The sequence below is a fragment of the Ranitomeya variabilis genome, chromosome 5, assembly GCF_051348905.1.
Source record: "Ranitomeya variabilis isolate aRanVar5 chromosome 5, aRanVar5.hap1, whole genome shotgun sequence".
Taxonomy (NCBI): domain Eukaryota; kingdom Metazoa; phylum Chordata; class Amphibia; order Anura; family Dendrobatidae; genus Ranitomeya; species Ranitomeya variabilis.
In genome coordinates this window covers 422771280-422787443 of record NC_135236.1, presented here as the reverse complement: position 1 = coordinate 422787443, position 16164 = coordinate 422771280, and the positions used below count along the sequence as shown (strand labels likewise).

At 42.2% G+C, this 16164-nt stretch overlaps 1 protein-coding gene across 1 annotated transcript in view; it reads right to left on the bottom strand.

Moving 5' to 3' along the window:
* Positions 1 to 16164, bottom strand: part of LOC143776178 (cathepsin E-like) — an 81345-nt gene that overhangs the window by 45022 nt on the left and 20159 nt on the right. The window contains exons 5-7 of the mRNA XM_077265266.1: positions 13678 to 13877; positions 13476 to 13598; positions 3693 to 3837 (exon numbers count right to left, since the gene is read on the bottom strand). Coding sequence (XP_077121381.1) covers positions 3693 to 3837; positions 13476 to 13598; positions 13678 to 13877 — 468 coding nt within the window. The remainder of the gene's footprint in view (positions 1 to 3692; positions 3838 to 13475; positions 13599 to 13677; positions 13878 to 16164) is intronic.

Below are 16164 nucleotides of genomic sequence, written 5' to 3'. Positions count from 1 at the left end.
GTCAAGAGGATGATGGATAGTCACAAGCCATCAAACAAAGAAAAACTGCTTACATTTTTGCGCCAGAAGCAGTGTGAAAGACTGGTGGAAAGCATGCCAAGACGCATTAAAGCTGTGATGAAAAATCATGGTTATTCCACAAAATATTGATTTCTGAACTATTCCTGAGTTAAAACATTAGTATTGTTGTTTCTAAATGATTATGAACTTGTTTTCTTTGCATTATTTGAGGTCTGAAAGCATTGATTTTTTTTTAATTTTGACCATTTCTACTTTTCTGAAAAAAATACAAAATGTATTGCTTGGAAATTCGGAGACATGTTGTCAGAAGTTTATAGAATAAAAGAACTTTTTACATTTTACTTAAAAATAGACCTATAAAGAGAAAAATCAGACAAACTGAACATTTTGCAGTAGTCTCTTAATTTTTGCCAGAGCTGTATATATATATATATATATATATATATATATATATATATATATATATATATATAATTATTTATTTTTAAACTAGATGGAGGGCATCGGGAGGGCGGCAATGTCGTGATGGGGGCAGGCTTTGCAGCGTTGAGAATCTCTTACCCCCCATGTGCTCACCTACCTATCCACTCTCTCTTTACCTTTTGTGAGGTAAAATATTGTTTAAAAACAGTCAGTGAAATATTTTACCTGACAAAATGAATCCTCTGTGATCCCCTGCTGAAATGTCAGTATTGTCTTTTGCTTCCTTCCCTGCCAAGGAGATGTGGTATGCTCAGTACACGGTCAGACACAGACATTTTTTAAAATGAACTTTTGTTGGTGGGAAAACCCCTTTAATGTGACGACTTCCTCTGCCTGTAGACACGTCACGCATCTGCCACCGGGATCAGCTGAATGATTCACTGCACCTGCGCAGAATTCGCGCAGGCGCAGTAAATCAGACCGCCGCCATCTTTGTGCAGACAGATAGCGGCGGTCACATTAAAACTGTGCATGCACTTCCACTCCTCCTGTACAAAGATGGCGGCAGTCAGTGAATCATTCGGCTGATCCCGGCGGCGGCATGTTCGCAACGGTGTTCCGCTGGTGGTACCGTGCAAGAGGCTGCGTACGGCGTATACAGTGTATGTGTGTTGCGTATGGTGCATACAGTGTGTGTGTGTGTGTGTGTGTGTGTGTGGTGTGTACGGCATATACAGTGTGTGTGTGTGTGTGGTGCGAACGACATATACAGTGTGTGGTGCAACAGTGTTACGCTGGTGGTACCATGCAAGAGGCTGGTACCACCAGCAGTTTCCATATTGAGACACCCATCACTTGGGTGTCCCAATATGGCAGACGGTGAACTTCCGCCGCTTGGAATTCTGGGATCCAGACACATCTGGATGGAACAGGATATGAAGACATTACAAGGTAAGTATATATTAAGATATGAAAACTGTAATCCTGTTTGGGTATCAGCTCTTAAAATACTATTTATTGATTGTTATAAATCATTTTATAACACCAAAGTATTCCACAAGTCTAAGCATGTGCTCATTTGGTCTTTACAGCAGTATAATTTCCTATGTACTGGATGGATGCTAAGTGAAATAATTTACAGTTTATTTCTATGGGCTAGGAAAGATATATATATGGTGGTACCGTGTTAGCCAGTAGATAGAAAGCCCCCAAATCCAAGAAGCATCATTGTCAAGAGCTCCCTATCCTCTCCAACAGCTGCAGGTACCTTTCCTTGCAATCAGAAAAAATGTAAAACCTGTCCATTTATAATGACCACGGACAAGATAAAGATACCCAATTCACATCAGGTCTACAAAATACCAGGTACTTTCAGCTGCATCACTTCTAATGTGGTGTAACTAATTATTTGTACTAAATGTCCAACTGGGGGTCTGTATGTTGGGGAGTCAGGGCAAAAACTTAGAACAAGAATGAATTCTCACCGCCACACAATAAGAGAAAAAAGAATGGATCTACCTGTGGCAATACATTTTTGTCTCCCAAATCATAACATTATGGACATGAAATTACTTGTTTGAAAAGGTAACTTCAAATCTAAGAGAGACAGAAGAGTATGGGAATATAAACTGATGACGACCTTTGACAGTCTTAGTGCAGGAATGAATGTGTCGCATGGATTTATGTATTTTTACATCAAATAAGGAACTTGCCCCTCAGACCATGTGGGGTCATCACAACAGAACCAGAACCCAATCAGAGGACAATAAAACATTCCTTATCTAAGAACTGGTCCAATATTTATGGACATAACGGTTTATCACTCACGGTAATTCTGCCTCATGTCACCTGTCTTATCCATGTTTTGTTTTTGTTTTTGTTTTTCTGTGCTATGTTGTGCATAAATATGTGATTCTTCAGAATTTCTTTTAGTCTTTGCCTGATGAAGAGACCTGTGTAGTCTCGAAAGCTTGCAATTTGTTACCATCTTTTCAGTTAGCCATTAAAAGGTATCAACCACTGAGGACTCTCCTTTCTATGGGCTGGCATTTGTCACATAGTGCCATGCTTTTTAGGGTAAGTGACACAATTCTGAAACTCAATGTATCCACAATACAGATACCACTGAGGTTGCAACAAAAGTCACAAAGCAGACCAATGGAAGTGCATGTAACTCGATGCTCCCTGCCTCGGCATAACCCTGGACTCTGATCTCTCCTTCAAAGCCCTTTCCATTTACTGCAGACACCAACTCAAAAATATTTCACGGATCCGTACATTCCATAATCAAGAATCTGCAAAAACCCTAGTCCATGCTCTCATCATCTCCCGCCTCAACTACTGCAATCTCCTGCTATGTGCTCTCCCCTCTAACACTCTCGCACTCCTCTAATCTATCTTAAACTCTGCTGGACGATTGATCCACCTGTCACCCCACTATTCCCCGCCTCTCCTCTCGGTCAATCCCTGCACTGGCTCCTCATTACCCAGAGACTCTAGTTCAAAACCCTAACCATGGCATACAAAGCCATCCAAAGCCTGTCTCCTACATACACCTGTGACCTAGTCTCTTGGTATTTTCCTGCATGCAACCTCCGATCATCACAGGATCTCCTTCTCTATTCCCCTCTGATCTCCTCTTCCCACAATCATATACAAGATTTCTCCCTTGCATCCCCCCTACTGTGGAACTCTCTAGCCCAACATAGCAGACTCTCGCCTACCTTGGAAACCTTCAAAATGAACCTGAAGGCATACCTCTTCCAACAAGCCTACAACTTGCAGCAACCACCGATCCACCAAACTACTGCACGACCAGCTCTGCCCTCACCTATTGTATCCTCACCCATCCCTTGTAGATTGTGAGCCCACGCGAGCAGGATCCTTTCTCCTCCTGTACCAGTTGCTGACTTGTATTGTTTAAAATTATTGTACTTATTTTTATTATGTATACCCCTTTTCACATGTAAAGCACCATGGAATAAATGGCACTATAACAATAAATTTTAATAATAATAACTGCAACAATGGAAGATAGGGAAAAAAGGGTGGGTTGTGTCTTCATGACAATCTTCAAGTAGGCGTCTTGGCCACAATCCATAAGGTAGTTTCATGGGACACATAATTTGCCAGTGTATTTTGCTTATGACACACAAGCTATTAAGACACATTCGTACAGATGAAAAACAACAGTTCAATGCCTGTATCATCATAACACCCAATACAATTTCAACATGTAATGTTTTTACCTCTCCAAATAACAAAGGTGTAGCCCCAATGAGCTGCTGCAACCTTTTAACATCAACAGTTGGTCCGGTAATAAGGGAAGTGCCAGAATCAACTATAGCCTCACATCCATCAGGACAAAATGCCACTTTCCCATGAACTTTGATACTGCATGAAAATGAGACATGTTGAGATAAGATCATTAAGATATAGCTATATAGAAGCTATCATCATAAAATGGCCTATTGTTTAAATTGGAGTCATGTGCTAAATGTATTTTTGGGTGGTCAATATTTTTTTTTCTACATCATAATTGTGTATTAACATGGTTACATACAAGTGCTTCTCACAAAATTAGAATATGACGCAAATGCAAATTTATTTCAGTTTTTCAATACAAAAAGTGAAACTCATATAGCGTCATTACAAACAGAGTAACCTATTTCAAGTGTTTATTTCTGTTAATGTTGAGGATTATGTCTTACAGCCAATGAAAACCTAAAAGTCATTTTCTTAGTAAATTAGAATAATTAACAAAAACACCTCCAAAGGCCTCCTAAGCATTTAAAAAGGTTCTTTATGCTGTATCCAAGCATATTAATTGAAAGTTGAGTGGAAGGAAAAAGTGTAGTAGAAAAAGGTGCACAATCAACCGGGATAACCACAGCCTTGACAGGATTGTTAAGAAAAGGCCATTCAAAAATTTTGGGGAAATTCACAAGAAGTGGACTGCTGCTGGAGTTATTGCTTCAAGAGCCACCTCACCCATATGTATCCAGGACATGGGCTTCAAGTGTCGCATTCCTTGTGTCAAGCCACTCATGACCAATAGATAACGCCAGAAACATCTTACCTGGGCCAAGGAGAAAAAGAACTGGACTTTTGCTCAGTGGTCCAAGGTGTTGTTTTCAGATGAAAGTAAATTTTGCATTTCATTTGGAAATCAAGGACCCAGAGTCTGGAGGAAGAGTGGAGAGGCGAAAAAACAAAGCTGCTTGAGGTCTAGTGCAGGGGTGTCAAACTGCATTCCTCGAGGGCCTCAAACCATGCGTGTTTTCAAGATTTCCTTAGCACTGCACAAGGTGCAGGAATCATTATCTGTGCAGGTGGTTAAATTATCACCTGTGCAATACAAGGAAATCCTGAAAACATGACCTGGTTGCGGCCCTCGAGGAATGCAGTTTGACACCCCTGGTCTAGTGTGAAGTTTCCACAATCAGTGAGGATTTAGTGAGCCATGTCATCTGCTGGTGTAGGTCCACTGTGTTTTATCAAGACCGAAGCCGGCGCAACCTAGGCTTCCATAACACCTCAGCAGTGCCACAGTCTGATCACCTCCATGCCACGCCGCATTGCAGTAATTGGTGCAAAAGGAGCCCTGGCCAAGTATTGAGTGCATTTACTGAACATACATTTCAGTGGAACAACATTTCGGATTTTAACCCCTTTCCGACATCGTACGTAATAATAAACCGATGTCGGACACCCTCCCTTTGATGTGCGCCCTGGCGCTGAGCCCACATCTTCTCCGGCACGTCAGCTGTTTTGAACAGCTGACAGGTGCCTCTAACAGTCGTGGGTGGAATCGCGGGTGGATCCACCCATCTAGCTAAATGCTGCTGTCAAACTCTGACAGCGAAATTTAACACGGACTTTTGGCAAGCGCGCCAGAAATCCCACCAATCGGCGCCCGTGTCACATGACTGCAGGTCGCTGATGGGTTGGCATGACAACCAGAGGTCTCCAGCAGACCTCTATGGTTGTCACTGCCGGATTGCTATGAGCACCGCCCGGTGGTCGGCACTCATAGCAAGTAATTCTCCTACATACAGACGATCTTACCATCGCCTGTATGTAGCAGAGCCGATCAGGTTATGGCAGCTTCTAGTCTCCCATGGAAACTATTGAAGCATGCCAAAAGTAAAAAAAAAAATTTTTTTTAAATATTTTAAAAAATATAAAAGTGCAAATCACCCCGCTTTTGCTCCATTCAAAATAAAACAATAAAAAAAATCAAACATACACATTTTTGGTATCACCGCGTTCAGAATAGCTCGATCAATCAAAAAACAAAGGATTAACCTGATCGCTAAATGGCGTAGCGAGAAAAAAAGTCAAAACACCAGAAGTATGTTTTTTTGGTCGCTGCAACATTTTATTGAAATGCAATAATGGGCGATCAGAAGATTGTATCTGCAACAAAATGGTATCATTTAAAATGTCAGCTTAGAGCCTCAACCAACCCTAGATCATGAAAAGTGGAGATACTATGTGTATCGGAAAATGGCACAATTTTTTTTTTATTTTTTAACAAAGTTTGGAATTTTTTTTCACCACTTAAATAAAAAAGAACCTAAACATGTTTGGTGTCTATGAACTCATAATGACCTGGAGAATCATAATGGCAGGTCAATTTTAGCATTTAGTGAACCTAGTGAAAAAGCAAAACAAAAACACATCTGTGGGATTGCACTTTTTTTGCAATTTCACCGCACTTGGAATTTTTTTCCCCTTTTTCCAGTACACAATATGTTTAAACCAATGGTGTTGTTCAAAAGTACAACTCGTCCTGCAAAAACAAGCCCTCACATGGCCATTTTGACTTAAAAACAAAAACGTTATGGCTCTGAGAAGGAGGGTAGAAAAAACGCAAAAGCGAAAATACCTCCGGTCATAAAGGGGTTAAAATCATTTCTCAAGCTAGTGTTATAAAGTATTCTAATTTACTGAGATAATGACTTTTGGGTTTTCATTGGATGTAAGCCATAATCATCAACTTTAACAGAAATAAACACTTGAAATAGATCACTCTGTTTGTAATGACTGTATAATATATCAGTTTCACTTTTTCCATTGAAGAACTGAAATAAATTAACTTTTTGATGATATTCTTATTTTGTGAGAAGCACCTCTATTTATATAGGTTGAAAAAAGACATAGGTCCACTCATTTCTCCACCAGTTATACATTCTCTAGCTCTACATTATTTATAACCCACAATGCCATTTGTTATGAAAAAGGCCTTTTTTAAATGCTGATATAGTGTCTGCCATTACTACCTTGCAATAGGGCATTCCATAATCTGACTGCTGTACCTGTAAAGAATATTTTCCTATTTAGATGACAAAATCACTATTCCTCTACACTTCACGAATGTCCCCTGGTCTTTTGTAAGAAATTTGATTTGTGGAGAATTATTTTTATTCTGTACAATTTTAGTGTCTCTTACTATGCTCTTGGGTCTTTTTACATAAGAGGTAAAAGTGAAAATAAATAATCTTTATACTCTTAGCATTCAACTCTCCAGCCCCGCTGTTCCTCCTCGCAACCAGTCTGGTCCTCGCCACATCTTCAGATCGCTGCAGCTTGTACTGAAAACGCCACATGTGCATGCAAGGTCACGGCGCACCCCGTGATGTCATGACACTATGACCTTTCCTGTTCCACATTAAAACCAGAACTCCTGGCTCAGTGTGAGGGGCCCAAGGATATTAGCGCAAGCGGCAATGATCTGCTGATGCGGCAAGAACCACATAGGTGACACAGAAAGGCCGGCAAGGTGAGCGGTAAGGTGAGTGTAAAGATTTTTTTTTTTACAATTTGATGGCCTTTTATGGTTCAGAAAACTGACGGACAGGAAGCAGGTTACAAAAAAGCAGTAGTTTGTAAAATGTGGATTTTTGTAAAATTCAATTCCCTTCAAATTTATTTACTCATCTCTAGTAATAATATATTTCTCTAGTCACCTTCCACGACAGCAGTATCGGAGGTTGTCTCCCCACCCTAATGGGGGACAGGAAACACAAAGAGGATAAATAACCCTCCTCTTCCTGCCACCACCAGTGCTTTTCCTGTCCCATTTCACTTCCTGTGCGTTCCACGGTGGAACGCACGCGCTCCCGGCATGTGCTGGGATGGCTCCAGATCTGCTGCCATGTTTGGGCGTTCCCTTCTAGGTTCCCCCCGATCAACCTGGAGGAGGAGGAGCACAAGTCTGCAAACGCTGGGACCTTGGTTATTTAATCCTGGTCGGGGGATGCCTCCAGGTAAGGCCCATTGTCTGTGTTTCTGTGTGACCACTGACAGACTGACCATGGATGGCGACAAGACCTCTCTTTCTGCTTCTGCAGAGCCCAACGTTCACCCTCCTACTGTAAGTAGTGGATGAAAATCCCTTGCTACCTGGGTTATGGCCTTATGGGTGACTTAGTCCACCTTTCTCTCTCTCTTAGGGAGACAAAGTCCCTGCCCCTAAGAAAGATAAAGTGCCCAGCCGCAAGTATGGTGTATGTGCTACCATGTTTCCCTCAGCATATAAGAAGAAGCTTTGCCAACCCTGCACTGACGACGTGTTGTGTGCAGAACAGCCCTCCCTGTTGGACAGCATCAAAACACTCATTAAACAATAGGTTCAAACCTCTATGTTCGAAAAGGAGAATGGCATTTGTGCAGTCTGATTCAGACTCAGGTGAGGTCCGTACCTCGAGTTCAGAGGATGTTTGGGAGAATGAAGGTTCCACTTCCACCCCCAAGTCCAATAATAAAAAGTATTATTTTTCCTCCGAGGATGTGGAGGAATTGATTGGTATGGTGAGGAGCACCATGGGGGTTGAGGAGGAGGAAGTGAAGCAGTCGGTGCAGGATGAAATGTTTTGGGGGCTAAAACCTAGAAAACACAAAGGTTTCCCCATACATGAAAACTTCCAGAGCCTTATCCTTCAGGAATGGGACCTTCCTGAGAAAGGGCTTAGCGTCCCATCTGATTTAAAGAATCGGTTCCCCTAGACAGAGATAATTCTCTTTGGGAGACTCCCAAAGTAGATGTGCAGGTATACAGGGAAGCAAAAAAGATGGCTCTCCCGTTCTAAGATTCTTCTCAGCTCAAAGATCCCATGGATCGTAAGATCAAGAGCTTGCTAAGGAAATCCTGGGATACCTCCACTAATCTGCTGAAAGCAAATTTAGCTTCCACCTGTGTCGCCAGATCTCTATTCCACTGGCTGCGTACATTAGAAGATCACCTCACTCAGGGAACTTCTAGGGAGGAGATTCTAGACTCCCTTCCCCTCCTTCAGAAAGCAACAGGGTTCCTGGCCGATGCTTCTGTGGAATCTGTACGTGTAGCAGCTAAGTCCACTATCCTCTCCAACTCAGCTAGTAGGGCTCTGTGGCTGAAATCATGGAGTGGTGATGTTACCTCTAAAGCTAAGCTTTGCGTCATTCCCTTTCAGGGACACTACATTTTTGGACTGGCTCTCAACTAAATCTTGGAGAAAGCTACGGACAAAAAGAAAGCGCTCCCTGAACAGAAGAACTCTAGAAAACTTTTTTTTTGTCCCTCCCGGGATTAGTCTTCCCAGAGCGAATATAGGGAAAGGCAAATCAGGCCTTTGGAGCTATCCAAAAGGTGGTAAGAGCAAAAATATCCTTGTTCCCCACCACCAGCAAGCTCCTGACAAACAACGACTGTTCCCCTGTCCGGGTCGACTTTGGGCTTCCTCACTCAGTGGCAGTCCATCTTAATGAACCAGTGGGTCCTCCGTACCATTCGCGAAGGATAGAAGCAAGAGTTTGAGAGTTTTCCCCCTCAATGTCTGAGGATTTCCTCACTACAAAACCTACACCTTCAAGACTCCTTACTGTTAGGTCTTCAAGGTTTACTACAAGCAAAGGTGATCTCTCGAGTACCCCTACAAGAGATAGGCAGGGGCCACTATTCTTGCCTTTTACTAGTCGAAAAGTCTTCAGGAATTATCATCAATCTGAAACCCCTGAATCAAGTGATCACATACAGATGGTTGAAGATGGAATCAATCAAATCGACAATCCCACTTATTGGACAGAGTTGGGTAATGGCTACAATAGATCTGAAGGATGCCTATTACCATTTTCCCAGAGGATCCGAAGTTCCTCAGATTCGCAGTTTCCCATGGTCACCAGGTCAGCCATTACTAATTCAATTTCTTCCCATTTGACATTTCATCAGCACCACGGGTATTCACCAAGATTATGATGGAAGCAGTAATCTTCATCCGACATCAGGGGTTTGCATCATTCCATATTTGGATGACTTCCTCAACTTCGCACCTTCTATTCCCCATCTAAATCTAGATGTGGCGAAAACTTTGGAAATTCTGGAATCCCTGGGCTGGATCCCAAATCTGGAGAAGTCGGATCTTCATCCTTCACCAAGGAAGAAGTTCCTGGTGATCCTCCTGGATTCGGAAAGAAGAGCATCCTTCCTGCCCAGAGATTGTCAACTCAATCTTTTTCAGAGGAACTCAAAGAGGGCTCCTACACTAAGGGACACGATGTCCATCCTTGGGTCTCTGACATCATGCATCCAGGCAGTGTCCTGGACCCTAGCCCATACATGAGTCCTCCAGACTCATGTCCTCTCATTTTGGGACAGGCATCAAGATTCTCTGACCAGGAGTGTTCATCTTCCGGGTCATGTGAAGTCTTCCCTTGCCTGGTGGCTAAACTACTGGAACCTCCAGTGGTGGGTAAGCTGGGATCAGCTTCCCCTGAAGATACTCACTTCAGACACCAGACAGTGGGGCTGGGGTGCTGTGGTCGAGAAAACCCACTTCCAGGATTTATGGTCCTGAGACATCACATCCAGTTCCTCAAACCTCAGAGAACTGAAGGCGGTAGAGGAAGTGTTGAAAACTGCGTCTGCCCTTGTCCAAGGTCATCATGTACGTGTCTATTCTGACAATATGACCACAGTGGCATACCTCCGTCAGCAGTGGGGCACGAAGTAACTCAAAATGAAATTGCTCGCTGCAAGAATTTTTCCCTGGGCAGAGAGACGTCTTCTGTCCATTACAGTAGTCCATCTGAAGGGGTCCGTCAATGCTCAGGCGGACTTCCTCAACAAAAAGGATGTGCATCCGGGGGGAGTGGTGCCTCGACCAAGCAGTCTTTCCAACACTAGTGACAAGATGGGGAATTCCGCATGTGGATCTATTTGCCAATGGCCCAAACACAAAGGAGAAGGCATTCCTCTCTGTGAATCCAGCAGATGAGGCATTGGGCATAGATGCCTTTTCTCACCTCTGGAGGTTTGACCTGGCCTATGCCTTCCCACTGATCCCGATTCTGGCAAAGGCATTACAGAAGATTCGGTCTGAACAGGTCACCACGATTCTAATCGCTCCCATGTGGCCGGGAAGAAGCTCGTACAGCGCTCTGATGGACATGGCCCAGGAAGGTCCACTACCGCTATCCCAGAAAGATGACCTCCTTCACCAGGGTCCCCTGTTACATCCGGACCTTCACAAATTGAACCTTGCGGCCTGACTACTGAAGCCAGAATCCTAAGAGCAAAGAGGCTTTGGGATGAAGTTATACAAACTCTCCAGAAGAGCAGGAAACCAGTGACTAACGCCATTTATGGCAAGGTTTGGAAGAAATTCTCGTCCTGGTGTTCTCCGAACATCCCTGATCCTTTCCATCTGAACATTACTCAGATTTTGGACTTTCTTCAAAAGGGGTTTGATCTGGGTCTTACACCTAGTACCTTGAAGGTGCAGGTGTCAGCTCTTAGTTCATTCTTTGACCAGAACTTAGCTAGTCATCACTGGATTAAGCGTTTTATGACCTTAGCACCTAGAGTTTTGCCTAGACTTCGTAGCCGTATTCCGCCTTGGGATTTAAATATTGTGCTTAATAGCTTAACCAGAGACCCATTTCAACCGTTCTCATCTATCAGTTTGAAAAACCTCCCCCTTAAGGCTGTCTTTCTGTTAGCAATTACTTATGCTAGATGTGTAGGAGAGCTGCAGGCCCTATCAATGCAAGAGCCCTATTTAGCAGTTACTACAGATAGCATTATCCTCCACTTAGATCCCTCCTTTATGCCTAAGGTGGTCTCGGATTTTCATAGAGGTCAGGAAATTGTGCTACCCTCATTCTGCCTAAATCCTTCCAATACAAAAGAAGAGGCCTTTCACACCCTCAATGTTCGTAGGGTGGTTCTCTACTATCTCCAACAAACCGATGGTTGGAGGATCAACCAGAACTTATTTATCCAGCCCTCAGGACGGAATAAGGGCAAGAAGGCAGCTAAGAATACAATAGCCATTTGGATCAAACATGCTATCTGTGTTGCTTACTCGTCACAGAATTTATCTTCTCCTGCGTCACTGAAGGCTCAGTCTACACGTGCAATATCAGAATCGTGGGCAGAGAGAGGGGATGCATCTACTGAGCAGATATGCAGAGCCGCCACCTGGTCTTCTGTCCATATGTTTACCAGACACTACAGACTAGATTTTAATAGGGATTTAACATTCGGCAGATGAGTTTTGCAGGCTGTGGTCCCTCCCTAAGAAATTGGTTGTTGATATTACTCCGATACTGCTATAGTGGAAGGTGACTTGAGAAAATAGAATTAGTCTTACCGGTAATTTGGCTTCTAGGAACCTTCCGCGACAGCACTAATTTCCCTCCCTATCTGACTTTCTTATTGGATGATTCCTGCACTTTGGTGGTAACTATTCATGCTAGTGTGTCCAGAAAAAATACTGGTGGTGGCAGGAAGGGGAGGGGTATTTAACTTCTTTGTGTTTCCTGTCCCCTATTAGGGCGGGGAGACAACCTCCGATACTGCTGTCGTGGAAGGTTCCTAGAAACTGAATTACCAGTAAGAGTAATTCTATTTTCATAACAGAAATCTTGCAATTTTCAATCCATAACATTTTTTTTTGCATCCATGGAGGTCATTGTGAAGGAAGGGTCACCATTTTTCTGAGACCCATGACTTTTTTTGTTTGCATCCATGGAGATGGGTGAGGTCTTTTTTTAAGTGTGCTGAACTAACATTTTTATTGACATCTTAGGGATATTTATTGCATTTTGATTGCTTTTTATTGTATTTTTTGAGGCAGCGTGATGACCAAAAAGCTGCAATTCTGGCGTTTAAATTTTTTTTTATTTTCAGTGTTAAAAGTATGATCTCAATAATTTTATATTTTGATTGAATGGAATTTTTTGGACATGGAAATTTCAAATATGTTTGTCTTATCTATTTATTTTTTATAGGGAAAAGAAGGTGATGATTCAAATTTTAATCTTTTTATAGCTTTTTTTTTATTTTTACTTTATTTTTAACATGCGATCGTTCGATCACTTATACTACATACTGCAATACCAACATATTGCAGTATATAGAATAATCTTAGTTCTCCTTTGGAGCTCAGCCTGTGGCTTAGTGTTACAGTAGCACTAACAGCATGGGCACGGGGGCCTCCAGCAGGCCCCCAACCGCCATGGTAACCCATAGGTTCTCCGCAATACCGGTTGATTGAAGACAGTGCGTGGGCACCAGGATTGACTTTATTTAAATGCCACTCTGAGAGATTGAACAGCAGTGATCAGAGTAAGATCTGGCCGCTGTTACACGCAGGTGCCAGCTATGTAACACTGCCAGCCACTGACTTCATAAACTTCTTATTGACCTATGATAAAAACTTACATCATTAAGGGATTAAAATAAAATTTTATCAAACATTTTGTAGCGTGCTCATGCAAATTTTTACTTGGAAAGTTTCATGTACATGAAGTCGTGATAAACCAAAATTAAAGAGATTTTAAAAAATTGAAGACATTTTACCACCACTCATCAGAGGCTTCCCCAGTTCAATTTCCTTGTTTAGGGTCAAGTGCTGGAAGAATTTTATCAAACAGTCGTACAAACTAATTTATCACTACTAGACATCTTGTAGCTGAACAAGATAATTATCGAGAGTTATTTCATATCCATTCAGCATGATAACTAGATTATGTACAAAATTACTTACTTATCAAGTCGTATTTGCCAATATCCCTTATCAGTAAGGGGAATCCAGTGAATTGGTCCTTTGTACAGAGAGTGATCTATCCCCCCAAATATAAGTTCCCCTCCATATTCAAAATTGTCATCTCTGTAAAACAATTCATAGTAGGGTGAAAATATTGAAATAATTAATCACTGTGTTTTTAATGTAATAGTTTTATACCTACTTATTTAAATGGAAGGAAAATATTGGCTTCTCCACTAGATGTTGCTTCATTATCTGGTCAAATACTGGAACTGCATTACCAACAGCAAGTGAAGGGTATCCAAGACCCAATACTCCATCAAACTGGGCCAGTACAAAAGTCCTGCCTGGCTCCATGACTGACTGGCCAAAATCCTGCCCAAAAATTGTCAGGTTACTGATCTGCATGAGAACAGAGAATAAATAATTATGTATACGTTCTCACTACATCATGGTATTAATTACAAGACCATGGTGGAGCATTTGCTGTTATTAAATAAATGAATTCCACTGTCACTATGCACCTTAAAATGTGAGCGTCTTAGTCTACATTTTGCTCAAGGTGTGTATGCCAATTGCCAACTACAAGGCGACCTTTTTCAGATGTGAATCTAAATTAAAGACTCGTGGCTATTTTTGCCTAATTCTTAAATGATCTGTAGAAGAAAAGGCTCTAGCTATAACTTTGCTCTCTAAACTATAGCTCTCTTCAGATGGGCACACACAAATTGATCAAAATATGGACTCAGAACTTCGCGTTTTTACGTGTGCAGCAATAGAGGAATTCATGTATTCAATAATTGCAGAGTTCTGCTGCATAGAGCCTGTGTATATACATTGGTATCAATGGTGCTCTAAAAATAAATACTACAAATTGTACTTGCCCCAGCATATTCATGCAATGTTATAGGTAATGCTAGACAATTTCTAGGTTACACTGCATTGTGAAGCATCACTGAAATTGCTTTGGTTTTACTGTAACAATTGTGACTAGAGGTTGATTGTTAGCAAACAGCTGAGAGAGAATAGGCCAGGAGGACCCACTTTTTTCTTCAAAATTCTATTTAGAAATGTAGGTATTGCGCCTCTGATGTTGCAGCATTGTTATGCCACAAAATTGTTATATTTACAGCAACAAGGGAGTACGCAGGAAAGGAATAACCATTTGTCTGAGATTTCGGTACAGTCCAAAAGCCAATTGTTAGATTTGAGGGAGAGAAGGGAGGTAGAGATGTAGGGATGTTATGATCTGGTGGCCTAAGAGCAGCATGAGACGTACTCTGGAGAAGGTGTACCTGTACTGACCGCAGACCCTGAACTTAACACCGCAACTAGAAGTAGCTGTGGAATGTACCTATCACTCCCTAGACATCTCGACACAGCCGGAGGACTAATTACCCCTAGAGATAGAAAAGGGAAAACTATCTTGCCTCAGAGAAAATTCCCAAAGGATAGCCAGCCCCCCACAAATATTGACTGTGAGAGGAGAGGGAAAAAACATACACAGACTGAAATCAGAATTTAGCAAAGGAGGCCACTTCTAGCTAAATAGAAAGGATAGGACAGAGTACTATGCGGTCAGTATTAAAACACTAGAAAATATCCACCACAGAAAATACAAAAGTCTCCACAGCTAACTAAAGATATGGAGGGTATATCTGCATCTCCAGAGATACCAGCTTGGCTAAACAAATCCTTATTCAGACCAAGCTGGACAAGACAAAAACATGGAAAAGAACTGAACAATAAGGCCACAGCATGTGGACAGCAGAAATCAAGGCCAGAACTTATCTTTGTTGAAAGGAACAGCCAAGCAGGAGAGAGCAGGCAAGGATGTGTGTCATGATCTCTGCAGGCAGAGATCATAGCAAGCCTATAGAGGGACAAGCTCTCGGAGGATGGAACTATACTGACCATGAACTAAGCCTGCCGCGCAACTAGAAATAGCCAGGTAGCATTTCCTATTTATCGCTAGATGCCCAGCTCTGGCCTAAGACCTAAATAGCTAGCAGAGGGAAATATAAGACCTGGCTCACCTCTAGAGAAATATTCCAAAGAAGACAGTAGCCCCCCACATATAATGACGGTGAGTTCAGATGAAACAACAAACGCAGCAGGAAAATAGTCTTAGCAAATTTGAGGTCCGCTTACTAGATAGCAGAAGACAGATAGTATACTTTCATGGTCAGCAGAAAAACACTAACAAAACACCATCCAGAGATTACCTTAAACTCTGGCATTAACTCATAACGCCAGAGTGGCAATCCCTGATCAACGAGAGCTTTCCAGACACAGTAACAAAACTTCAGCTGTGAACTGGAACAAATAGGCAAAACAAAACATGGACAAAAGTCCAACTTATCTAGTAGTAGTCTAGAAGCAGGAACAAGCACTGAGAGGCATCAGATAACATTGTTGACCGGCAAGAAACCACCAGAGAAATGAGCTTAAATAGCGACACCCACTACTGATGGAACCAGGTGAAACAGGAAAGAGGATGACAAGTCCAATTCCACAAGCGGCCACCGGGGGAGCCCAGAATCCAAATTCACAACAGTACCCCCCCCTCAAGGAGGGGGCACCGAACCCTCACCAGATCCACCAGGGCGACCAGGATGAGCCCTATGGAAGGCACGAACAAGATCAGAAGCATGAACATCAGATGCATTGACCCACGAATTATCCTCCT